The sequence below is a fragment of the Sander lucioperca genome, chromosome 1 (genome assembly GCF_008315115.2).
Source record: "Sander lucioperca isolate FBNREF2018 chromosome 1, SLUC_FBN_1.2, whole genome shotgun sequence".
Lineage (NCBI taxonomy): Eukaryota > Metazoa > Chordata > Actinopteri > Perciformes > Percidae > Sander > Sander lucioperca.
Window position 1 is genome coordinate 34,953,933 of NC_050173.1, and position 23,649 is coordinate 34,977,581.

Genomic DNA, 23,649 nt, shown 5'->3' on the forward strand with positions numbered 1-23,649 from the left:
TTGAACACTTGAAGTCTTGACAAATGAACCCATATTCAATCACTGGGACATCCTCAACACTTCATGAACATCTTATTAGCCCATCACAATTTTAAGTTAAGTTAAGCAAAGCATTGTTGACTAAAAGTAATCTCTCTGAAGCACCACATGCAGACAGATATACTAAATATCTTCAGTTCATTCTCAAAGGCGGACTGCCGATTGGTTGGCAGGAATTAAGACAGCAGATTGTATGTGTCCTTGAATGGCTCTCCATTGAGAAGATAATGTAATCCAAAATAAAGGTCCATCACCACATCATGATTCAGTACAATCAACAAATACACATTTATCATGACTTTTCAAAAGCAAAAAGTGGCAGGGGAGAGGTGTAAAAAGATAAAGAAGAAATGTCTCTGGACACAAAAGGAAAAATAAATACAACATATTATTCATGGTTAAATATACATATTTAGGCTTAAATTAGCTGAGTTATTAAAATCCTGTTTCTATCAGTCACAGGAAATATCACCTTCACACACACTTTCACTTTTAAGTCTTGGCACCCTATTGGTAAAAAACACTGACTTTTGACTTATTAACTCTCACACTCACTTCTACTGTAATAAGAGATGGATAACATGATGACGTTGTACCCTGTAATTTCTTTTTTTAGTATATTCACAGTGAAAGCTATAGTGCGTAGTTTCTGCCGCCCCCATGAGGAATTGTAAGTAATGACAACAAAACTGTCGGAGCGTCCACATGATACAAGCCTTACGTGATCGCACCCGCGAACATGATGGACTCTTCAGAAGAGGTAATTATCTTCACTCGAATGTGGAGCTTTGTAGCAACTCATTTGGCAACGCCTTGAATGTAACGGACGTTTATTAATATCAAAACGTTACGCACTAAAGCTTTATCACTACTGATTATTTTTCTCACCACCTACAATAAGCTCAATTTTCAGCAAAAACTTAACCCACTTTATCATTATTCAGCCTATTTCCTCACATCAGTAAAACATTGTACAGCTGACTAAATGATCTGATGTACAGGCTAATCTAAGAGTAAAGTACTCTCGTCTGCAACACTGAATTGAGGATAGCACCGCATCCAAATTATCGGATCCTTCTGGTAGCATTTGCGTCTCTCCTCATGGCTGTCCCTCTGATCATCTGCATTTCTGTTTATTTGCATGCAGCCATCTCTACATTCAGTCCACCCCTCTGCCTGCATGTTAAATGTCCATCCTGAACATTTCTATTCAGGAAGCACAACCTCATAGGTCTCCGTCCCTCCCTCTTGTGTCTGTCCGTCCAGCCCACTTCCTTCATCTTCCTCTTTCTCTGTGTTGATCTGCGCCACTCCTAGTCGGTACAAAGCATCCCTGATCACTACCTCCCCAGGTTGGCAGGCATTCACCACTTGGTTGATCTGCTGGCTCACAATGTCTCTGCTGGTGAGGAAATCTACCAGACGGTTGTAAAGGTAATAGCAAGCTGTGTTGTTGAAAACCACAGGTTGCCGGCGTGCACGGCTTACCGAGTAACAGTCCTCTGAGTTCTCTGCAGAGTCGTTCTCAGCTTTGTCCGTCTGCTCTTTCTGTTCTGCCCCCTCGTCATCCTCCCCTTCCTGATCTTTCTCCAGCTCAGCCATCAGGCTGACGTAGGGCTCCAGATCTCTGCAGAGGGCCATTGAGTGGTGCTCTGAAGGAAGAGCAGGAGGATCCTGGGCTACTTCAGGAGGATGAACCAGCCAGCAACAAGGTGATTTGGTGATGGGGTGGACCTGCTGGTTCTCTGCTACCAGTGACAGGTCAGGGCTGTACGGCTGGTCTTGTAGCTCAGCACATGACACAAACTAAAGAACAAAGGGGAGAGCTTGTCTTAGACAGCAACACACTTTGAACCTTTCTAAAAGAAACACGTATGTATACAGTATATATGAGACATCCAGTTTTCTTGCTATAACTACGTAGATGTACTATATTACAGGCTTAATCTCTAATTTAGTATTCTGCATACAAAAGGCTAAAGCTAAACCAAGCACTAAAATTCAGAGATTAAAACCTACTTTTACAGCTGAATTGACAGGTCTTATGAGCACTGAAGTTTCTACCATTTTTTTTAAGAAATACAGAATATTCTAAATGTTCCACTTTGAAGTCACTCTTCACTCATATGTGTGAATATAGCTGTCATTTCTACAGTCAAAAAATACTGATCGGGCCTTGATTTTCTTTTATTTTAAATTTCAACTAGCACATGTGAGTGAGAAAATAATTTGATTTAATTTCAATCACTTACCTCTGGCTTTTCGAAAGGGTCAGAGAAGCAGCCTTGGTTTCTTCCCCACATCTGGGTTGCCTGTTCTGGATACTGCATGTCTGCACAGAGTGCCACTTTACGGGCGCAGTCACTAACATAGACTGGGGGCCAGTAGCGGGAGGACAGTAGCAGGTCTACGTGGTCTCGAGCAGTCTCTCCTCTCACCAAGTACTTAGAGCCACACACCACCTGGACACAGGTATAGGAGAGAAATGGATGATTAACACTAAACCCTTTCAAACGTCTTAACAAATACACAGGGGACATTTGAGTTTCAATTTTCACTGTGCTTATGTAACATTTATCCGTTTTTCATATGAGAAGAGAATGACAGGGCTGCTGTTTTTACCTTGTGGGGGCAGACCGTGGACAACTTGCCAGCGGTGAGGTGTGGAGGGGGCTGTGGGGCCGTGGAGAGGCCACCATGAACAAGTGTGTACAAGGAGATCAGGGAGGCCAGCAGCTCATTCTAACACAGAGGGAGACAGAAAGGATGCTTTTATTTAAGCAAACTCCCACACAGATTTGATTCAGAGATGTTCGGAAGTCATTTTTTGGAAGTCCAAGTCAAGTCTCAAGTCTTTGAGCTTGAGTCCAAGTCAAGTCTCAAGTCTTTTAGGGGCAAGTTCAAGTCAAGTCTCAAGTCTTTTGCCACGAGTCCAAGTCAAGTCCAAGTCAAGTCTCTGGCCCTCTGATCTGTCCCTAACACTGTATTGTTAAATCTTATGAATTCAAAGCATGTCCTGTAGCTACCATCCAGACAGTACAGTATCAAAATCAGTTGTAGGATAACTTTATGGGGTCTACTTAACACATCCCTCTAGCCCTCGGACCTGGTGAAATATTAACCTAAAGCTGTCACATCATATGGATACAACTATAAAGATACTATTTGCCTGTTCCCAGCATTAGCACAACACTTTGCGTTGGTTAGCTTGTTACCTGTGACGATATATGCTAAATGTAACTCTTTCACTCAAAAAAAATGTCTAATGTCGAAGTGGAAATCAAGAGAATAGTGGCAGCACCACACCAGTTACAGAACAACATGCATCTCAGTCTCAGTCCAAATTACGCACAATAAGCAGTTTCCAGCACGCGAGGGAGATCTGACTCAGAGGAGGAGAGGTTAGTGAGGCCAGCGTCTCCACGGCAGGTGACAGTGCGCACGGATCCACTGCGCCACGCATGGATGAAATAATGAAATAGTAAATAGGACTACAGTAACAGAAATATGTGCAGAATTAAGACAGTCAAGACGGCCCAGTGTTTGGTGGACCGGGTACACCTTGTTCACTTAGTAGCCTACAAATCATCCATGGGATCAATTACGCAACACAGCGTTGGTTCCTGGAGAGATGGATCCGTGCGTCCCGCCTCCTGTGCGCCATGGATGTCTGAGCCTCAGCAACTACTAACTATAAAGATACATTTTGCCTGTTCCCAGAATTAGCACAACACTTTGCGATGGTTAGCTTGTTACCTGTGACGATATATGCTAAATGTAACGTCTCTTTCATATTAGCAAGTGACTGACCTATTTGGATGCGTTTTGAGATGCCTGATGAAGTTCGACGTTGAAGCAAAACTAATGACAAAAGGCACATCATGGCAAAGGGCAGGGGACATGCAGCTCGTCATACGTCAACGTATATGCGCCAATAAAAGCAAATAGAAATACATGAATAAATTTAGATTTAAAAAGCAATAATTGCATGAAAACAGGTTGTTGACAAGTCTCGAAGCTCGAGTCCGAGTCAAGTCTGAAGTCTTTTGGGTTGAGTCTGAGTCAAGTCTGAAGTCAGCTCGGTCGAGTCCGAGTCTCAGACTTGAGTTCCCATCTCTGATATGACTACACCAGAGTAAGCAGAGATACGATAAACTCAAACACAAAGTAATAAGGAAACCACATTTCAACTAAATTCAACCTCCCATTACAGCAAGCAAACCAACTTGCTGACATACCCTTAAGCAAGACACTAAAGTTTTACCAGCCCCAGAGTGCGGGGGAGGGGAGGAGGATTTCCTGTTTTTTAGGCCAAGAATTTATCACATGATTAGTTTATTTTCCCAAACAGTAACACTCGTATTCTAGCGAGTATTTTAGGGTCAACATGTTTACTTCCAGTCATTACCATAAAACAGCAAAAACATGTGAGCATAATAGGCACATTTGTTTATCACACACACACACACACACACACACACACACACACACGCACACACACACACACACACCTTAGTGGAGCCTGGGGTGATGCTCGCCCCACAGCGGTCCAGTATAGTTCTCAGCTCGTCCTCACTGTGATCTTCGATCTTGTCGAGTCTCAGCTGACCATCATGAATGAGACGCACCAAAATGGATGGATTTCCTAAAACAGATGATTTAAACCATTCTCTGAAAAATGTGCTCTCCTTAAGCCACTGTGACCAAAATAGATTAATACTAATTTTGTATAAAAATGATTACTCATAGAAATGATTATATCATGTAAATCTGTACTGCAAGAGAGAATAACTTAACATGTAACACTAACTTGAGACTAAATTGAAATTGGAACCCTTGCATGACATTTGCATCATCATGATGTTATGATATCAGTCTACGTCTTTCATGAGAGTGGGTATGGTTGGCCTTTTGATGGGGTCAGTAGTGACACGTCACATGAGGGGTGTGGTGTTGTTGATCTGATTAACCCAGCCATTGCAGGTGTGTGGAAGATTCATTCGGAAAGAAAAAAAGGAGAAGCTGGAGGCTTCAAGTGGCAAGACACACGAGAGCTGCAAACCACACACTGAAAGAACCTTTTTTTTTTTTTTTTACCCTTTTTGAAAGACTGTTTTGTTTTCCCCACAACATGACTTTTTGTAAATACACCTTTTAAAACCTGAACTACAACACGGAGAGCAGGCTCGTGTAGTCAAAGCAGAGGTCGCTCCCAGCGGTATGGACACCAATGCCAGCAGCCATCTTTCGACCGTGAATGGAAATAGTGGCTGGGCTAGTCAGTTAACACAGTACAACCCCTCTAGAAGTAGGAAAGATATACACTCATCCAGGCAAGCTCAGGTCTCATTCTTACGTTAAACGCAAAATGCAGGGAAAGCAGACAATATAAGTAATGTTATGAGCTAGGTCAGCCTTTAGTAGCTGTTTTTTCCTTTGTTCTACGAGCCCAGGTTAGTTTAGCCTTGTAACAATTGGGAGCTATCGTCCGGGATATGAATGTCCGCGTGTGTTATTCAGGTTTGTGTTAATTAGGCGTTGTAGTGTTTTGTGGCACTATTTTGAACCGTAGCATTATGGTAAGTGGGCGCGAGTACGGCCTACTGTTTAGGCTTTTGAAATGGCTGGCTTTGTTGTTAGACTTAGGCTGTAATGTGATTGAGTTTTCCTGATTAGCTTGTGGGTATTGAAAGTTTTGGATGGTTGCTTGTGCTTTTCAGCAAATCAATATTGTTGTTGCCATTTGGGTAACATTGGTTACAACATAGCATGTCTACACATTGTATCCCCACCTTTGGTGATTCAAGCGCTGATAGTTGAACATGGGAGAATTTGAGCCAAAGAAGTTTCTTAAAACTAGTAACCCGTGCACGGGTAGTTAAGCTTGACAGACAGGAACTGTGGAAAGTGATTGAGTATTTGGAGTTAGAGGTTTCAGAGGAGGCTAAGAAGCCAGAACTCATGTTGAGTATTTTGGTTAGCTCTACTCCTGCGCTCTTATGAAGTAAGAGTGCAGGAGCGTAGGCCGAGAGATTGTGAACCAGCGCATGAGCGTCAACAGAAAGAACATGAACGACAGGAAAAAGAGAGAGAGCAGGAGCATGAAAGGAAAAAGCTTGACTTGGAGAAAGCTAAGCTCACTTTAGATAATAGGCGTCAGGAACGACGAGAATTTTTTATATCCATAATTAATTCCCTCTGGTGCCAAGGTTTGACTCTGAGAAAGTTGAGCTATTTTTTGAGATGTTTGCGATTGGCCTAAAAAGGAATGGGTAACTCTGATTGAAGGGTCCCTAAGAGGCAAATCTCAGGAACCTTATGTTGCTCTAGATCTCTCTGAGGTTGCTGACTATGATACGGTGCGAGGAACACATTACTGTAGCTGTCTGTGGGCACCCAGATCTCTATTGCACCCCATTATTTGGACAAAGACTGGACGAAAAAGGAGCTTTCTTTGGGAAATGTAAGCAGGAAGTTGGACTACCTGGTAAGTTCTGCAATGTTGTGTCTGTGGTTGTGTTTATGGAACAGCTACAATGTTAGCACAGCCCTGATCGATCCGAACTCCAGAAAACAAGCATATCATGATGGAAACTAAACACCTTTCTCCCTTATTTCAGACAAAACAATGATTTAACTACTGAAGATTTCCCAATCACAGGATTAAGGCATGTAAAAAGATGAAATGCCGTGGTTGTTTAAAAGAATCAGGTACCTGAGGGCTGCTGTGTGTGTGACAGGACCTTGTCCTTCTCTGTGTTGATGACAGTGGGACTCCTCATCAATGGGGGAATGAAGGGAGCGATGATAGAAGCATCCACCCATGTGATAGGGATGTCAGTGGGGAAAGTCGCTTGCTCGATAGCCTCACTTTCCATGGTCAGCCAGAAGTCATCCACGTTCACCTCATCTGAGACTGAACACTTAGGCCAGGTAAACTGTCGACAGTATCAAATGTGTGTAAGCATGTGGAGAGGACACTACAGTATGCAGCATGTAGGCACACACACCTAACATCTTTACGAGATTTTCTTTAGGTTTTATGTGGAAGATATACTGTATGATACCGTCATTGCTAAACAGCTCTCAGTATGTTGTCATGACTCTAACTTGGGCTTTCATTTGTTGACAAATTTCCTTGCATCAATCTCTCACCTCCACATTCTTTAGCTCCAGGACGTTGCTTGTGTATCGCTGTGCAATCTCCAGTTTGGGAGCAACACCACAAATGCCGCAGATCATGTCGTTGTAATCGCGCACTGTCAGACACTCAAATGCCCAGTAGCCATTCAGGAGAAGCTCTTGAATTCGAGATAACTCCTCTGGACTCAAAGCATGCGCTGATGCAAAACAAGAAGACATAATGAAAATCATAGAAAACATACTGTAAAAGGCAGAAGATACTAGATTGCAAATGTTAAAAATGCAAGACAAAATGAAACACAGTTGCAGAATTCATGTATGTAGAGTTAAATCCAGTGTTTACCAGGGTGATTGGGGGTGTGGTCTAGTATGGTCCTGGCTACCTGATAGGGGGGTTGGCCCAGTTTGATACTGGACCTGATCTTCAGGAATAGGTCGATACTAACAAGCAGTCTGTTCCCTATGTTGAACAAACCTGTCACAAAAAGAATTAAGATTTCAATTCACAGCTGACAAAAGGCCATAAAAAAACCCGTCTTCCTCAGGACAAGTGGTTTATATACATACACTGTGAACAAGCATTACTGTTACCATGAATACGTCAACCAATCATTGCTGTCTAGCTGTGGTCTTGTGCCCGCAAATAAAACAAAACAGTATGAAAAGCTGCAGCCAATATTGACTTACTGTTTCTTATACTAAGCCACAGAACAGTTCTGTTAAAACACTGGAGATAAAAAATGATGATGATAAAAGCAGTTTTTGCATTCATTTTGCATTTTCATATCATAATGTGCCATAATTCTGGGTCTGAAATATTTACTTGCCACATTAAGCAGCTAAATATCAGAATAAACTTGGCATCTTAATCCTAAAATTACAATTATTTGTCTTATATTCATCACATCAACACTCTCACAAGAACAAAACATTTTGAAATGAGTCTGGGCAAAGGAGTTGAAAATGTTTGACAAATGAAAACTGCAAGAAAAAAGGGGGACCACTACCATTTACTGGAATATTATCATATGGCATGTAAACATAATTAATAGTTGTGCTGCCCCCTTCTGGCCGATCAACACAATACTGACTGTAATTGATTAAAAGTCTAGTCAGAAACATTTTTGTAAATTGTGTCTCTCATACAATCACCCTGAATAAATGCAGAAGCTTCCACCTTGAAGCAATCAGTGGATCTTTTTTAAAATAATGAAACAGAAGTGATACCCATGATTCCTAGAGGTGTTTGAGAGATTCTGAACAAATACAGAGTCGCTTCTGACACGATGGAGGACAATGAACCAAGAGTAAAGACAATCTGTGAGGCTTCAGTTCTGGATGCTTGATAAAAAAGTAGTTGAACAATGTTTTTGTCAGTGGTGCCGTTTACCTGGATGCAGGTCTGTGAAGCTGTGCAGAGCCAGACACTGAACGTTGAGACACACCTTGAGCTGAAGAGTGGCTGTCTGGATCAGTGTCTCAGTAAGAAGCCAGCAGTCCTCTTGTCCTGCAATGGTACTAGGATGTACAAGCACACACGTAAGAAGATACATTAGGAAACAGGATATCAACACGACATGCCGGTATTGACGTACTAAAAGAAGAAGCAGATTAGTTAGGATACAGAAACCTATCTTCTTACCTCTGACTTCCTTTGAAGAGAGGGTAGTTACACAGACCACAGTGAGTAGCTGCTGATTCATAGAACTGAGGCCACCCGGACTCTACCAGCGTCTCAGCCTCTACGCCGTCCTCGTGCTCCTGGCCACTTGGTTGAACCAAGACGATCTGGAGACTATTGAGCTCCTGGATGAGGGTCAACGTTTCCTGAAGCTCAGTCTCGCTCTCGGGAATCTGAAGGGAACGGTGCAGTAACTGCAGGGTATTTTGGCGCTGGATGTCCCTCTGAGCAGGACTCAGGGCCTGGTACGGATCCAGCAGAGTCCCAGACTGAGAAAGGAAAAAAAGAAGTCCAGTTTTGAGGTGAGAGGTTAGCTTCAATAATCACTTAAATGAAAGGGAGTCATTAAATACAAATAACAGAAAATCGAGATTTAGGGATCCAAGGGTACGGGATACAGCTGGTTACACAAACCTACACTTAGAGGAATTAAGCTTTTACCTTTGCTCCCTTGGCGTTCTTCTGGGTCAGCTCACAGCCACATTTAGGGCAAACTGCAGGTTTGTGTCTGTTCTTATATATATAGTCACAGGACGGGTTCTTACACCGACCCCTTCCTCGTGCTGTAGACAATCCCAAATCCTAAAACAAAGTGCAAAAATCATCCACAAATAAAAAAAAATGGATATCTAGAAAAAAAATAGATTAGAAAGGAACATTTAGTGTAATTCATTTTTTTTTTTTTTTAAAAAGGCTAAATTGCACCGAGAATAGTAGTATACTGACAAAGCTGGAAACGGTGTGTTGTTTGAAAGGCACGACAGACAGGATATTCACTCTCCTATCAACCAATGAAGACACAGGCTGGCTTCCATCTGCTGGGACAGAAGAATCCTACGGAAAGATGTGCACAGGAGTGAGGATATAATCTGCATCTTTGCTGTTTGTATTTGTGTGTCTGTTTCTAAGTGTTTGTTTGTGTGTGTGTGTGTGTGTGTGTGTGTGTGTGTGTGTGTGTGTGTGTGTGTGTGTGTATGTGTTAACCTGCTTGACTGCGGTTGTCGGGCCCGTCTGGCCGAGCTGCTTTAAAGTGCTAGGTTTGAGACCTGTGAAACTCTCTCGAGGCACTGTGGTTAGACAACGACCATATCAGTTGAGAGCACTGACCTCAGAAAGTGCAGTCACTTATATATACATATCCCTTCCTCTCTATATAATAAAAAGGTATTTATGCCAATAATAAGCATTGACTGAACGTACAATAAAACGGTATCCAAACTACGAACTGAAAGATTACATTTAATAAAGTATAATACAAATACAATTAAAAATGCACAGTACCAGTGGATGATTTATTGTTGTTTGCACTCTGAAACTTTCCTTTGTCAGGGTGAACAGTTCTGATCTGGAACAAAGGCCGGCCTAGAAACACAAACATATGTTAACATCTTAATTGAACACTGATAACAGCCTGTGTGCTGGATGTTTAATCTCACCTGTGCTATAGTAGGCAGGAAGGATGGGTCTCACAGGCCTCTTATGAACAGTGGCATTGCTTCTGATTTGAACTTGAACTGTCGTACCTTGAAGACTTTCTTGCATCTGTCTACTTAATGTCAGAGGGAAAGTATATCAAGTGAGATGCACACTATTATCAAAACTTGCAATAAAAACAGCTGCAATAACAACACACACAGGTGTCATTATACTTCTGTTCCATTAATATTTTTGGGTTAACAAAAGGTTAACAATCCCACTTTTATACAGTTCAGCATTTCAAATAAACAACAACAATAAGTAACTAGTTATCACACATATAGCAAGCCAAAGTTATATACCTACTGCACTTAAGCAACAATCTGCAAATGGTGTACAGCACAGTTTTCACACAAATGTTACAGTCCACATGGTCAACACCCTAAGGGTTCCATGTAGCAAATAGAACATACTTAAACAACTGGCATAAAACTTCATGGGTGCTCACTTTGTTTGCTCCTGCTCCTTGGTGCTGCTGCCCTCTGGTGGCTTTCCAGCAGGAACTGCACACTGCTTTCTGGAGCACTGTTTAACTTGCCCTTTTTTTTTGCTCCCAGTGACGTTTGTTTTACGGACATCAGCATTCCCCTCCTGAGCAGGCTGAGGTGTGGGTTGGCAGCTTGCATTCGTCTTGGTTTCAGCTTTCTGTGGCAATTTTTTGGACACAGCTTCTTTCTCATGTGTCTTCTTTGCCTAATTTATAAATGCAGCCAAAATTCAAAATTAACTGACTTGAACCGCAGGTCATAGCTGGAGAATGAATCGTTGTACTCCTGGGTGTTCATATAAGATTGAACATCCCAAACAGTTATATGCAGATATTGCTTGACACTTACAGCAGGTATCCATTTTCCACCCAAGTGGCTCCCACATTCAGGGCACGTTGGTGGCTTGTGGCGGGTGACATACACAAATGAACATCCAGGATTTAGACACCTCCCACGACCTCTCCGGGTGTATGTCTTCACAGACTGCACAAAAAGAGGAAAACATGGAGGTTCATGTCTCTCCCCCCCAATCATCTTAAATCTAAATAATGATATTCCTAAATATCATTTTCTGTATGTAGACTCTGTGCTTGCCAATTTCAGCATTGACATTAATTAGGTGGATGAATAATGTGGGTAATTACCATTTTATAGGAAGGAGTGGCACTTTGTTCTATGCTGGCTCCTACAGAGACCATCATCACTGGGCCCACAGAGCTGACACCTGGCAAAGACTTGGGCTCTAGCAGGTTCTGAAGTGATAAACAAATCATTTCACTGCATTAGTTAAATGCCTTTTGGTGATTAAAATGGTCAAGCAATAATAATTTAATAACAATAAAAATAAAATATAAAACTAATAATATTTGACTAAATTAAGCTCATTCTGCTTACTGGTAGAAGGACACTTGATTCTCACCTGGGTGGGTATGATAGCAACCACCTGTGTAGTTTCCCCCTGTATCTTCTGCACCATCGCCCCATAACCACTACCAGCAACTCTAGTCTCCTTTCCTTTCAGCATCACCCCATTTGCTGTAAGGCCAGCAGAGCCCTGTGAGACATGGGTGTCTGTGGAGGCCGGGGCTATGCATAAGACAGAGGAGGAGGAGGAGGAGGAGGAGGAGGAGGAGGAGGAGGGAGGGATTCCTCGGGGGGCCGTGAGATTAGACGCCACAGTTGTTTCCTCTGCCATGTCGTCGACAACAATGGGCAGCTCAGAGAGCTCCCCCTCACCGGCCAACCCAAGAGGTGTGAACTGGGGCTCTTGGGTGAGAGAGACAGAAGGCAGGCCTCCCTCCACTGGAGAGTCCAGAGACTCCACACTCATCTCTGGCTGAGAGCCTTCCAGCTGCTGATTTGAGGAGCAGCCTTTAGACAAGACAAAGTAACTGGCTCTGGGGAGGATTTTGCGGAAGCCTGGCAGGTCTTTGGAGGGGGGGAGAGACGACTGAGGAAAAAGCACAATCACAAATATTGTTCATGGCTATCTGTCAAGACAAAGCAGGAAAAAGCTGCTCCATCTCTGCTGTGGTACTTGATGCTAATGGGTCACTTCATTCAGACTTTCTCTGTAGTTACATGAGCCAAATGTATTAATTACAAATGAAATCAATCCAATTGACTACATGAGTGCTCTGCAGTGCTTAATCATAAAGAAGGAGTCTGATATACTCAACAGCCTATACCAAATCAAGCACTTGATCATGGGGAAACCTTTTAAAAAGATTGCCTAGGGTTGTCTGGTTGGCACTATCATTAATTTACTGCTGCAGGTTGTACTGACGCAACAGAATATACATTACTATCCCTGCAGGCATTAGAATGTATTAAACAGCACTAGTCATGTAACTTCTGACTTGTTTATCATAGTATGTTCCGTTTGTCATAGACTTTTCTGCAACGCGTTTTGCACTTTTTGCTCATTTAGATGATCGATGACCCTTAAACTTTTTTGTTTAAAGTTAGTTGCGTATCAGCTGAGCTTTACTTGGCATCAACCATGATTCAGATTCTCCTAAAAACAAGTGAACATCACTTAACTGCAAAGAAGCAGTACAGATATTCTGACCATGGAAAGATATCTAAATAAACAATTTCCACACCTTCAAATTACTTTCAGAACAGGAGAGTTTATTCTGTTGTTATGAGAAGGTTTTATTGGTGAAATAAAAGGCTCCATGGATGCTCAGATGCACTGGTTTGTTTATATAAAAGAAGTTGAGGATGCAGCTTACTGTGTCTGTGCCTTCCTTCTCAGACTTGGCCTTTTCCAGATAGTAGCCTTTCTCAGCCACGCTGAGCCTTTTCCAGCTTTCACTGATTCTCTTGTTGATCTCTGATTGTGGTAGATTAGGAATTTCCTGTTGCATAATCTGATGAACATCAAAGTAGTATAGCAAGTAGGCAGACCTAAGACAGACAGCCAGACAGACAAACAGATGGACTCCATGTCAATGGGGGAGACATTTTTAGAGGCTGGTATTCTGTTTTAAGACAGGGCCATAATTAGTGCCATGATATTTTAACAGCTCGGTGTGAACGTTTTTTTTTTTTGCTATGTACATTACCTAGGTTTCTTAGGTTTCTCAGCACTGTCTTCCTGAGCTTTGCTCTTTCTCTTTTTTTGGGTGGTCACCTCCATTTGGCTGTAGTAGCTCTCCACCTCCTCAGTCACTTTCACAACCTCAAACACCTCCACTTTCTCCATGATCTCCAAAGATCTAGGGCGAACTTGAAAAACAGTGTGAGCTTAGTTGGTTGTTCATGTTTGAACCTTGATGAAGGTAGAGTTTATTGTTGTATCAGACTGCATCAGTTGAGCCAAATTTAGGTTTATTAAATATATATTGCTTTGCATAATACTATGCTTTTAACACCCTAGACGATACAAAGTTTCAACGGACACATAATTGCGCAGCGTCACTCCTCTACGACATCACTGGATTTCTGAAGTTTATTCAGTAGGTGGCTATATCTCAGCTGATGAGACGCAAATAGGAGTACTTCGTCTAATAAAATCCACAGAAAGTAGGATAGAGTGACTACGGGCTGGCACTTCATGCAGAGAGAAGATAGCACTATAGTGTCATAATCAAATAAAATATGGAAACTTGTCATGCATAGAGCTGCTAGGGAGACTTATATTAACACGTTAAAAGCTCTGGTCCTTTTCCTGCTTTAAAAGTAGGTTTACTGGCGTGTGCTTATACTGCCTGCACAGTCAGTGAGTTATCCAATGAAATGCCTTCTTATTGAAGCCTTACCTACAATGGCCCGATGCTCTATAAACTGCTCTAAACAACCTTTAGTGGTCGCCGAAAAAGTCAGGCATTGTGCCGATGGTAAGTAATGCTGAAAGTCGCATATACTTCATATTAAATCAAGGTTTTGCGATGCATAGCTACATGTCTGTAAAGTAACGTTAGCTTCGTTCCTCGTCGATAAAAAAACATGGCGGTTTGTTGCTATGGTCCTAAACCAATCAAATGCACGAATAAACAAGTACGGACCAATCACGGGAGACGTTTTTGACACGTTAAAGTAACGCGTGCGTCCCAAACACAACTCAGACCAAAGTAGTTGAGCCGAAGTAAAAGTAAGTGTCCCAGGCTTGTGAGCCGATCACTGATTATCCCACTGAGCAAACATGGCGGATGACAAGGTGAGTGAGTTAATTGGGCTCTGACTTTAAATGTGTAATAATTCAACATTAATTTCACGTGTTTCGTCAGATGACAGCCACTGCTAGAGGAGGAGGAAAAAACGGTTCCTCTCAGCAGAAATTGGCCGTAAAATTACATTACCGGGCCGATGATAGCTTCTAAATTAACTGAATCGATTATTGAGCCGTTAAGTTATGTTGCTATCAGCTAACGTTAACAGTTAACCAGCAAACTTAGCTAGATCAAATGAGCTGTTTTGTTACAGAAGTTCTTCATGGGAAATTCTGTAAGTAACTGTAACTTTAGACTGTTGTACAGCAACTTTAGCTATCCTTAGTTACATTAACGTCGGAATTGGTAACGTTACACTGTTTCTTAATATACATGTGATGCTTTTGTTTTAGGATCCTCTGAAACAGTTGAAAGATCTGACGCAGCTCAAAAATCAGTTGGAGGAAATCCAGAGGCGAGTAGAGAACGAAGTTTCTGTAGGAATCCCTCCGGTAAGTTGTTTAACAAACTGACCACACGTTTTCAGCTGTTGTAAGCGTCCATTCACCTTTTGTGTTATTGCAATTCAAATGCATTTCTCCTCACTGAATGGTTTATTTGTTTAGTTTTGTCGGAATCTCTTAAATGTCCTTTTATTATAATTTAGTGTTATATTGTTGACAACATATGTGACTGTGTACTGTAAATGTGTTCGGCTGTGCTGAAAATTCTGCTATTATTTTCTTGCTCTTGTAGGGAGGCTCAGTGTTGGGATCTCCATTTCTGAAGGGCTTTCTGGCCGGCTATGTGGTGGCCAAGCTACGCTCCTCTGCTTTCCTGGGAGTCTTGCTGGGAACAATCACTGGCATATATGCAGCACAGAACTATCAAGTGCCCAACATTGAAAGGACCATGAAAGAGTATATGAACAGCTTGAAAAAAGGAAAGAAATAATGTGACCTGACTGCTAGTTTTATCAGTGACATAACGGGCACAAGAGAAAGTAATACTGTTGCAGCTGCTGGCTTGTCAGTGGCTTGTGACGGATCAGACTTAAAGATTTCTGTTTCGACTGGACTATGGATGTCATGATATAACTGGATTTTCATTGGGGACTCAAACTAAAAGACTTACTTTTTTATTTGCATTTTTGTTTTGGGTTAAATACTGCCTTGTTTCATTTACGCTTGTATCTGTTTGATGTCAACACAAAATGGAAGACTTTGTGCCAACAAGGTTTTAATGTTTGGTCCATCAGATTTTATAACTTGTCTGCTGCCTGGAGCAGGTATCTAAGCATGGTACTTTTTGAATTTGTTGTGTGTAAAACAGGCAGTAATTTATGCAAATGTCTCCTACACACTAATTATTTCGTTCAAATTACATACAGAGAATAGTGCATCTAAATATTTTATAATAGACATTTAAATGGTTGAGATTTATAGCTATTTCTTTTTGAAAAATAGCCAGAAAGGGAAAGTTTCTTTGCGTTATAACTAGTATTCAAATTTGTTGGAACTTAAGTGTTTATTTTGCATAATTGAGGATGATTGTGATCCAGAATGTGGGACCCAGTTCCCCAGTAAGGATTAGGAGACTATGGACGAAAAGGATTCTGTGGGGTGTCCTCTTTGGGCTGATGGTCCTTATCTATGGCTCTCATGCACCGCTCATCACTCTCACCAAGGTAGATGGTCAAGTCCCTTTCAACCCCTCATCATGTGTTGTCATGATTGAGTTATCCAAACTCTTGATTTCTGTGGCGACTCTTGTTCTAACAGGGGGTACATCCGCCTTACATGCTCCTCCACCTCTAGGCCGCGTGGCCCCCTATGCAGTCCCTGCCGTACTCTACGCCGTCAACAACAACCTGGTAGTTCTCATGCAGGCCTACATGGACCCAAGCTCATACCAAGTCCTTTCTAACCTGAAAATTGCCTCCACGGCCCTGCTGTACTCCCTCTGCCTAGGCAAGAGGCTCCGACCTTCTCAGTGGTTAGCTCTGGGGCTCCTCATGGGTGCAGGGGTGTGCCACAGCTACAACAGCCTGGATCTAGGGGACCACGAGAGGGCTGAAGCTGAGGAAGGTCCCAGGCTTTATATCACAGTTTGGGGGCTTTTCCTTGTGCTGGTGTACTGCTGTGTTTCAGGGCTGGCAGCAGTTTATACAGAGAGGGTGCTGAAGAGCCAGAAGCTGCCCCTCAGCTTGCAAAATTTCTACCTCTATGGGTTTGGTGTGGCCATCAACGGGCTCTCATCGTTCTCCTTTGTAGCAGGCGAAAAGAGCTTTCTGGAGGGATACTCGGGGGTGGTTTGGGCTATTATAGCAGGTCAGGCAGCTAACGGACTCCTGATGTCTGTGGTGCTCAAGCATGGCAGTGGAATCACTAGACTGTTTGTCATTTCCTGCTCCATGCTGGTTAATGCTCTGTTGTCTTGGGCCATCTTAGGGCTGCAGCTCACACCGATTTTCCTCCTACCTGTGTCTATGATTGGACTGGCAGCTTACCTTTACTACAGATAGTAAATAACTGAACCACAAGGCCCATTGAACTCATTACAGTCTAACTGTACTTCTGTTTCCTAATTTTGTTTAGATGTAATTTCTTGTCTGCCTTATATCTATCTGCCTTAGGAAATCCAGAATCCAACATATGTATTTTGATTTGTAACCGTATTATGTGTAAACATTTATGTCAGCGGAAGCCTAATTTGACAATTTACATCATATTTTAGAATTTAATATATATATACTTATGTTACACTGATGCAAGTTAATTCAAATAATAATGCAAATCAGGATTATTATATCTTCAGTTCAACATTTCTGAAGACTGCTGCTATTGTCATTTTGTTTTGTATTTCATTCTCTGCCAAGAACAATGTCCAAGATAATATCAGTGTTGTAAAGTGTGCTAATGATAAGCAATAAATTGACAAAACCTTTTATTTTTCATGATTTACATTACTGATTAATAATTCATTAGCATATTTTTGTCATATTTATTGTTGTTGGGATAACAGTTCAGCCATAGGATCACCTCGCACAGCTAGAGTATCCTTTAACTCTCCCAGTGCTGTAAAATAAAAAGAAGATTTGTGAGTGCTGGTGGGAGAAAGAATCACATCTGGCATTTCTTCAATATTACTTCAGAGGTGAAGAGAAAGTTCTATCTAAAATATAACAACAAGGCTGGTTGAGGTTAAGGAACATACACTGACCTTTACGGAGTTGTTTGTTGTCAGCCTGCAGCTCCTGGTTGTGGGCAGACAGGTAGACGGCATCCTGCACAGCCTCTAGCAGCACACATCTGTATCTGTCCTCTGACATCCTCTTCTGCTCCTTGCTTACCTGACGAAACACTCTGAACACCTGGAGAGCAGTGGACACAGAACGACTGTGATGCATGAAAGACGGCAGGAAAAGAATGCTTTTTTTAGAATATTTTTGTACAAGTACGACATTTGAGATTGCAACCTCCAGATAAATGCTTTAAAAAAATAAATACAGAAATACAAAATAAGTTTTTTTTAAAAGAAGGCAAAAGTACAAATTGGAAATAATAGCAATAAAGTGAAAATTGTATCACACAGCTGTAGTTCTACTGAACAGTCTGATATTAATATAATAAAGTGGCTTGTTTTATATAATTTTGTATGTTTTTATTAACTTTTTTTGTATCAGGTGTCTGTTAAAAATACTTTTGTTTTGATTTTGCGCAGAATCCCTGATATGAGGTGTTAATCTGCCAAAACATAGAAATTGCTCTAAAAACGTTTATCAAAGTTTAAATGTGTTCCTTAAGTACTAAAATGTCCTCCCTTAAATGTCCCATATCATGCTCATTTTCAGGTTCATACTTGTATATTGGGTTTCTACTAGAACATGTTTACATGCATTAAAAAAATCTTTCCAATCATCGTACATTTCCAAAACATGGAAAGTGTGTAGCTGCTGCTCCCAACTGACTTAGGAGACTTGTCAATCTCTCTTAAATAATTTGGGAGTTAAATAAGTAAATTAATATGTGCATTATGACACCATTCTTAGAATTATTTCCTACATGAGACCAAAATTACACTCTGAGCGGTTTTATACATAGCAGCACAGGTGTTTTGAAAAACACAGGTAACTCATGCAAACACATGTATGTCCCACACACATGCTATTGCTAAAAGAGACTATTAAAACTAATAATAAACTAATGAATTACAAATGTGATGTTATTTTAATCAGTGTTCTCCCACCTGCAGGCTCTCTTCTCTCAGACAGTGCAGCTCTGTTTGGTGTTTATAATATTGATTGTGCAGGTCTCGCTCAGCCTGCTGGGCCTCAGCGCGCAGGGCCTCTATCTGCATCACCAGGACCCGCCTCTCTCTGGTCAGCACCAGCAGCTCTCTCTGGGGGCCTTCTGTCTAGCAGAGGAATGGATGAAACCATAAAAAATGCAAGGCAATAACAGAATTAAGTTGCAAATGCAGTAGTTCCCAATGCCCACCATAAATCCAGCCTTGCATTAATTTAAACTGACTCAGCATCCACAGCTAAGATAGATCACAACCTGAATAATGTTAAACAACAGTGTATCTCATTATCTCACCGGTAGCTGTTCCTGTGCCAAGTCTCTCTCCATCTTCTCCACCTCCTCCTGAATTAATCTCCTGTGGTCCTCCTTAAATTGCATCCTCCGCTCCTGTGCTTTGCTGTATTCCAGCTGAGACTTAAATTGGCAAAATAAATGTCTGAGTGTGGGTTGCTCACTCTCACACATATAAATCTTGTTTATATGCTTAATGGGGTATTCACAAAGACTTGTAAACACGTTTTACAGTCAGATGTACAGGCATGCAATATCATATTTAATAGATAGAGTGCATTACTTGTTGACAGAGGTCAGATTTCTCAGTAGCAGCCCCGTTCTTCAGTGTCTCCTCTCTGAGAGCCTCTCTCAGCTGATGGATTCTTGCTACTCTCTCCTGCACTTTCTCCACATTCCCTTTACCTTCTGTGGATATGAGCAACACACACACAATATCATTGATGTGCCTATATATAAACATATTTCCCATCACAGTAAGTTACCTCTGATATGTTCTTCCATTTCTTGTTTCAGTTGGGCTTGTAAATATTTCATTGTGTCTGTACACTCTCTGTGATCACTGCTGTGCAAACTGCTATTTGGGGTCCGACAACTCTGCCAAATTGATGCAACACATTTCATTATGTTAGGAACACACATACTCTGTTATCATTTTGTTGAACTTGTGTGGAAATGTAAATAATTTAGGAAGGCACCTGTGTTATGCCTTTTATCTTCTTTAACTCTTCCCTCCTCTTCTCCCAACACTGATTTTTCACAATCTGTTAGAGAGATCACAGAATGCATTTCAGCTATGAACTCAATTAGTCCCGACAGAAGATGATGAGAAAGCACTGTTTCGTTATAGGCTTATTAATTGAATTACCTGCAGGTTTTGGGTCAGCTCTGCTAGCCTGAAGGTGTTGTGAACATCACTTTCCCCCTGTGACATCATCACGGTTCTTAGATCCGCAATGTCATCTCGAATCTTTTGCTCAATTGCCCTTGGACACCAGCGATTAACAGTGGCCTTAGTTACCAAATTTTTCGCTTTCTGAGCCAAAGCTAAAGCGGAGAGGGTCTCATCATCTAGAAGACCTGATGGATAAAGACGGTCATTTCTATGCTCAAAGAATTATTGGTCAGTTGGTGTGGCTGGGCCCAGAGGACCACTTACCTCGAGGGTGGATATAGTAGATGAGGGCCGTCCTGCTGTTTCCAGTTAATGCATCATTTAGGAGGAAAGGGAGGATCTTATTACTTGTTGTGGGTTCACATTGGGTTTGCTCCACAACCTTCACCAGTGGGCTGACTCTGGAAAGTGTTTGTGGTAGAAATTTATGAGACATGAAGGAATTTATGATCTGTGCATTGTCATGGTTGGTATTTTAAGAGGCCGGAGTCCTTCACACTTGGCATGCTTTATGTAAGGAGGCTCTGGGTGTTTGGAGGTAAAAGATAACCTTGAAGATGTTCCCAACTCCCATGATATATATGATACACATTGTTATGCCTGGCAGACGATCTTGCAAGACTAACAAATAATAACTTTGTTTACAAAGGAACCAAATTACTTTACACTTTATTACATTTTGACTTGTCATACATTAAAGGTGCACTATGAGTTCCTGCATGGTCACTTCTGTTGACGTTCCAAGTAAATTCCAAACAAAACAGAGCAAGCTCGCCTCTCCCCCCATGTTTCCGTAACTGTCATGACTAACTGACTAACTGTCACTAACCCCCACCCCCTTCCCCAACCATCTTGTCGGTGATTGGCTGGAACGTGGTGTTGTATTTTGGTGCACAGCCTGTGCCTCTAGTGTTTGTTTGACGTTTACGACCCCTGTGTTGTCTCCCGAGACCGGCCTTTTTCACAGTGTATTCAGGGGGCAGGCAGCTAGCGGATCAAGGAGAGATGCCTACGATTTGAGACAAAAATGAAATCGTGCTGAAACCATGCAGGAACTCATAGTGCACCTTTGAAGTTGGCTTTGTTCTATTCACGTGTCCCAGTAAAAGCCAGCATGCACAATCAACCTGAAACTGAAGCAGCTAAATGGAATTCAGCCATTCTATATTTAATTATTTACACCAGTTTCTTTCCTACTTGTAACATGTAGAGTTTATTTGATTTATTTCATTAACTAATTCTTCAGTACTTTTTAAAGCATTTCCTCCTCCAGCATAACTTGATTTGCCACTTTCTTGCAATTCATTAATTCACCAAGAAAATCCCCAATGGACAGTTCCCAGATCCACAGTATCAGTTTTAGCTCCTCTGGCCAATGTCATAGATAGCTCACTGTATGTGAGTAATATGACTGACCCTCTGAGGTCAGTCCGGCTGGCTCCTCCTGCCAGTCTGAACAGCTGCAGTCTGCTGCGGCAGACCTCCGACTCCACCTCTTCTGGATGAAGTTCCTGCTCAACAGCGACAGAGAACAGGGAACTACACCTGAGGGAAGCACACATCACAAACATGTAGAGACAATAACAAGTTCATTCATTAATAAAGCTCAGGACAGGGAAAGTCGAATGACAATTTGTGCAACAACCTGATGAGGAAACATAGATAAATCTACTCCGTGACAATCCAATCACTTGTGCGACAGTAAGACACTTACTCTAGCTCGATTGTGTAATTAATCCATTCAAAGTAATTCAGTTAATGGATTATATAGACAGAGGTTATTTGACCTGTGCTTTACCTGCTGGAAATGGAGCCTGCATTGGCCTTCAGTCTCTCGCCGCATGTTTCATACAGAGCATAGGCTTCTTCTGCTGAACACACACACACCTCACTTAAACCTCCTACGAGACTGAGAAAAAAAAAGACAAAGACTAAAAATTTGGTTAACACTGCAGTTAAATGTACAAGTGGGGTGTAAGTCTCATCAGCTGCACTCACCTTCCAAGGATGTCGTGTGCCACAAGTTTTAGAGTTTGTCTGTCTGCATTGGGGCTCAGGAGATCCACAGCACTGCCATCTGGATAAAACTGACATTGACAAACATCAGAAGTTATCTTGCACTATATCAATATTAATATGATTTATGGTGATGCTATTAAATAGAAGGACAAACCTGAAGGCACGACACAGAGAGGAACAACTCCTCTTTCCCTTGCGACAACATATGACTAAATAGATCTGCCAAGACCTAAGACAAGATGAATAGTGAGAAAACATAAACTCAAAAAAATATAAAAAAAATTAAGTGTAGTTTTGTTTTGGGCTCCACCTGTTTGATGATACTGTGGTCAATCAGAGTGCTTATCTTCTCTGAGGAGGCTCCACATATCAGCAGCGCTCCATTATAACCACTGGATATTGACCCAGTGAGAGGCTGCAGGAGCTCAGGGTGGAGACTCTGCAGATTTATATTCAGACTTTTAGTTTCCAGACATGCCAGAAATGTGGTGAAGGAGAGCTGTAAAGAGGCTAAGTGGAGTACAGCTCAGTAACATTTGTGTAAATCAGGTCACCTGTATGTTGTCAACAGTCACAACTTGGTCAAAGGAGAAGGACTTTGCTTCCTAAGGGGAAAAGACATGACAACAGTGAGAGGTTTCAAAAAACTAATTGCTGAATATTGGTTGAAGGAAATTGTTTTACCTCATCCTTTCCAGATTTGTAGTCCATGCCATGTCCTTCTTCATCAATAACTACAAAGTCTTTCCCCAAACACACAAACAACATTTAAACACAAATCCCCAACAACATCATAGCAAATTTATAGATTTTACATGTTTGTCCTTGCTTTACCTGGGTTTTCAGTAAGTACAACTCCCACTCTCACTGTTTCAGCTCCCTCACACAACTGGAGAAACATGGAAATTCACACAAACAAGCCAGTCTTACTGTAATTCCCCTATTTTGTCTCCATCTTTACACACTAAAAATAAGGTACTTACAGGTGCGTTCATGTTCACAGTGGCCATCCCATGCGTATGTGTAGCACAGCCACTGGGTTACCTGGATTTCATTACACTGTACTGAAATATTAATGAGTCAGAATCTACTTTCACTCGTCTGGGTGATCAGGGTGCAGTTACCAAGATGGACAGAAATGTCGCAACTGAGGGTATCTATGAGCAGTAATAATTATGAAATAAGTAACGCCAAACATCTTTATTACGTCATATTGGAATATGGATCAGACTGATATAACATTAGTAACAAGTATGAATGTATGTGATCAGTTTAGTTTAAATTGTGTAAATATACAAAATAATTAAATTAAAGAAGTAATTAAAGGTTATTAATGGTTTAATCATGTATAATGTTTTATAGATCAGGTATAAACCATTAATACAAGCAAATTATGGGTTGCCAGGTGTGGTGGAAGTTTTTCGATGCAGCAGGTGTAGATGTTTTAAAAATAGAAGGTGAAACAAAATAAGGACAGTCGAAGACTAAACCAAGGTAGGTTTTTTTGTATTTTATTAAGTATATTTGCAAATATAGGAGGAACACATTTCACAGAAGGCACGCAGCACAGGTGGAACAGGTCTTCAATGAGTGAACAAAAACACTGAACTTAAATACATCTTCAGAGTGACAGCACACACGCACTTGGCTTATT

The 23,649-nt window shown here is 41.4% G+C and overlaps 4 protein-coding genes across 13 annotated transcripts; 2 read left to right on the plus strand and 2 right to left on the minus strand.

Moving 5' to 3' along the window:
- Nucleotides 1-829: 829 nt before the first annotated feature.
- hmgxb3 (HMG box domain containing 3) lies at nt 830-14,328 on the minus strand. 6 transcript variants are annotated; one of them, XM_031319413.2, is made up of 21 exons: nt 14,094-14,328; nt 13,398-13,560; nt 13,065-13,239; nt 11,747-12,277; nt 11,472-11,579; nt 11,176-11,310; nt 10,788-11,032; nt 10,300-10,412; nt 10,145-10,225; nt 9,848-9,930; nt 9,590-9,697; nt 9,305-9,445; nt 8,825-9,132; nt 8,573-8,700; nt 7,526-7,657; nt 7,195-7,379; nt 6,755-6,977; nt 4,551-4,684; nt 2,662-2,781; nt 2,292-2,501; nt 830-1,845 (listed from the first exon to the last, which is right to left on the minus strand). In XM_031319413.2, exons 2-21 carry the CDS (start codon nt 13,535-13,537, stop codon nt 1,246-1,248), a joined length of 3,900 nt encoding a protein of 1,299 aa, XP_031175273.1. In that variant the 5' UTR covers nt 13,538-13,560; nt 14,094-14,328; the 3' UTR covers nt 830-1,245. The 6 variants fall into 6 exon arrangements, with proteins under 6 accessions (XP_031175273.1, XP_035863206.1, XP_035863209.1 ...); XM_036007313.1 differs by having other exon boundaries at nt 11,747-12,284; nt 14,094-14,281; XM_036007316.1 differs by having other exon boundaries at nt 11,747-12,284; nt 14,235-14,252.
- A 35-nt stretch (nt 14,329-14,363) lies between these two features.
- On the plus strand, nt 14,364-15,902 carry LOC116064357 (SLC35A4 upstream open reading frame protein). Of its 2 annotated transcripts, none has more exons than XM_031319520.2 (3): nt 14,364-14,491; nt 14,897-14,995; nt 15,240-15,902. In XM_031319520.2, the coding sequence occupies exons 1-3, from the start codon at nt 14,477-14,479 to the stop codon at nt 15,435-15,437; spliced, it is 312 nt and encodes a 103-aa protein (XP_031175380.1). In that variant the 5' UTR covers nt 14,364-14,476; the 3' UTR covers nt 15,438-15,902. The 2 variants fall into 2 exon arrangements, with proteins under 2 accessions (XP_031175380.1, XP_031175381.1); XM_031319521.2 differs by lacking the exon at nt 14,364-14,491 and adding an exon at nt 14,752-14,778.
- A 72-nt stretch (nt 15,903-15,974) lies between these two features.
- slc35a4 (solute carrier family 35 member A4) lies at nt 15,975-17,436 on the plus strand. The gene has a single exon (XM_031319493.2). The coding sequence runs from the start codon at nt 16,030-16,032 to the stop codon at nt 17,005-17,007; it is 978 nt and encodes a 325-aa protein (XP_031175353.1). The 5' UTR covers nt 15,975-16,029; the 3' UTR covers nt 17,008-17,436.
- Nucleotides 17,417-23,399, minus strand: LOC116064321 (kinesin-like protein klp-20). 4 transcript variants are annotated; one of them, XM_036007609.1, is made up of 17 exons: nt 22,979-23,399; nt 22,830-22,884; nt 22,680-22,738; nt 22,550-22,600; nt 22,150-22,434; nt 21,975-22,063; nt 21,775-21,885; nt 21,393-21,521; nt 20,241-20,377; nt 19,950-20,161; nt 19,780-19,845; nt 19,567-19,678; nt 19,365-19,489; nt 19,085-19,204; nt 18,732-18,899; nt 17,706-17,856; nt 17,417-17,560 (listed from the first exon to the last, which is right to left on the minus strand). In XM_036007609.1, the coding sequence occupies exons 5-17, from the start codon at nt 22,198-22,200 to the stop codon at nt 17,487-17,489; spliced, it is 1,545 nt and encodes a 514-aa protein (XP_035863502.1). In that variant the 5' UTR covers nt 22,201-22,434; nt 22,550-22,600; nt 22,680-22,738; nt 22,830-22,884; nt 22,979-23,399; the 3' UTR covers nt 17,417-17,486. The 4 variants fall into 4 exon arrangements, with proteins under 4 accessions (XP_035863502.1, XP_035863495.1, XP_031175320.1 ...); XM_036007602.1 differs by having other exon boundaries at nt 22,830-23,399; XM_031319460.2 differs by having other exon boundaries at nt 22,680-23,399.
- Nucleotides 23,400-23,649: the final 250 nt, after the last annotated feature.

Excerpts from the sequence above, each read along its gene's own strand:
- hmgxb3 (XM_031319413.2), bottom strand. The coding sequence starts at position 13,537 with ATGGAGAAAGTGGAGGTGTTTGAGGTTGTGAAAGTGACTGAGGAGGTG. Across the intron at positions 10,226-10,299 it reads TCCTGCCTACTATAGCACAG|GCCGGCCTTTGTTCCAGATC; the intron begins GTGAGATTAAAC and ends TTGTGTTTCTAG. Across the intron at positions 7,658-8,572 it reads CTTCACAGACCTGCATCCAG|GTTTGTTCAACATAGGGAAC; the intron begins GTAAACGGCACC and ends TTTTTGTGACAG.
- LOC116064357 (XM_031319520.2), top strand. Across the intron at positions 14,996-15,239 it reads TTTCTGTAGGAATCCCTCCG|GGAGGCTCAGTGTTGGGATC; the intron begins GTAAGTTGTTTA and ends TTGCTCTTGTAG.
- slc35a4 (XM_031319493.2), top strand. The coding sequence starts at position 16,030 with ATGATTGTGATCCAGAATGTGGGACCCAGTTCCCCAGTAAGGATTAGG.
- LOC116064321 (XM_036007609.1), bottom strand. The coding sequence starts at position 22,200 with ATGTTGTCGCAAGGGAAAGAGGAGTTGTTCCTCTCTGTGTCGTGCCTT. Across the intron at positions 20,162-20,240 it reads CTACTATATCCACCCTCGAG|GTCTTCTAGATGATGAGACC; the intron begins GTAAGTGGTCCT and ends TTTATCCATCAG. Across the intron at positions 17,561-17,705 it reads CAACAAACAACTCCGTAAAG|CACTGGGAGAGTTAAAGGAT; the intron begins GTCAGTGTATGT and ends TTTATTTTACAG.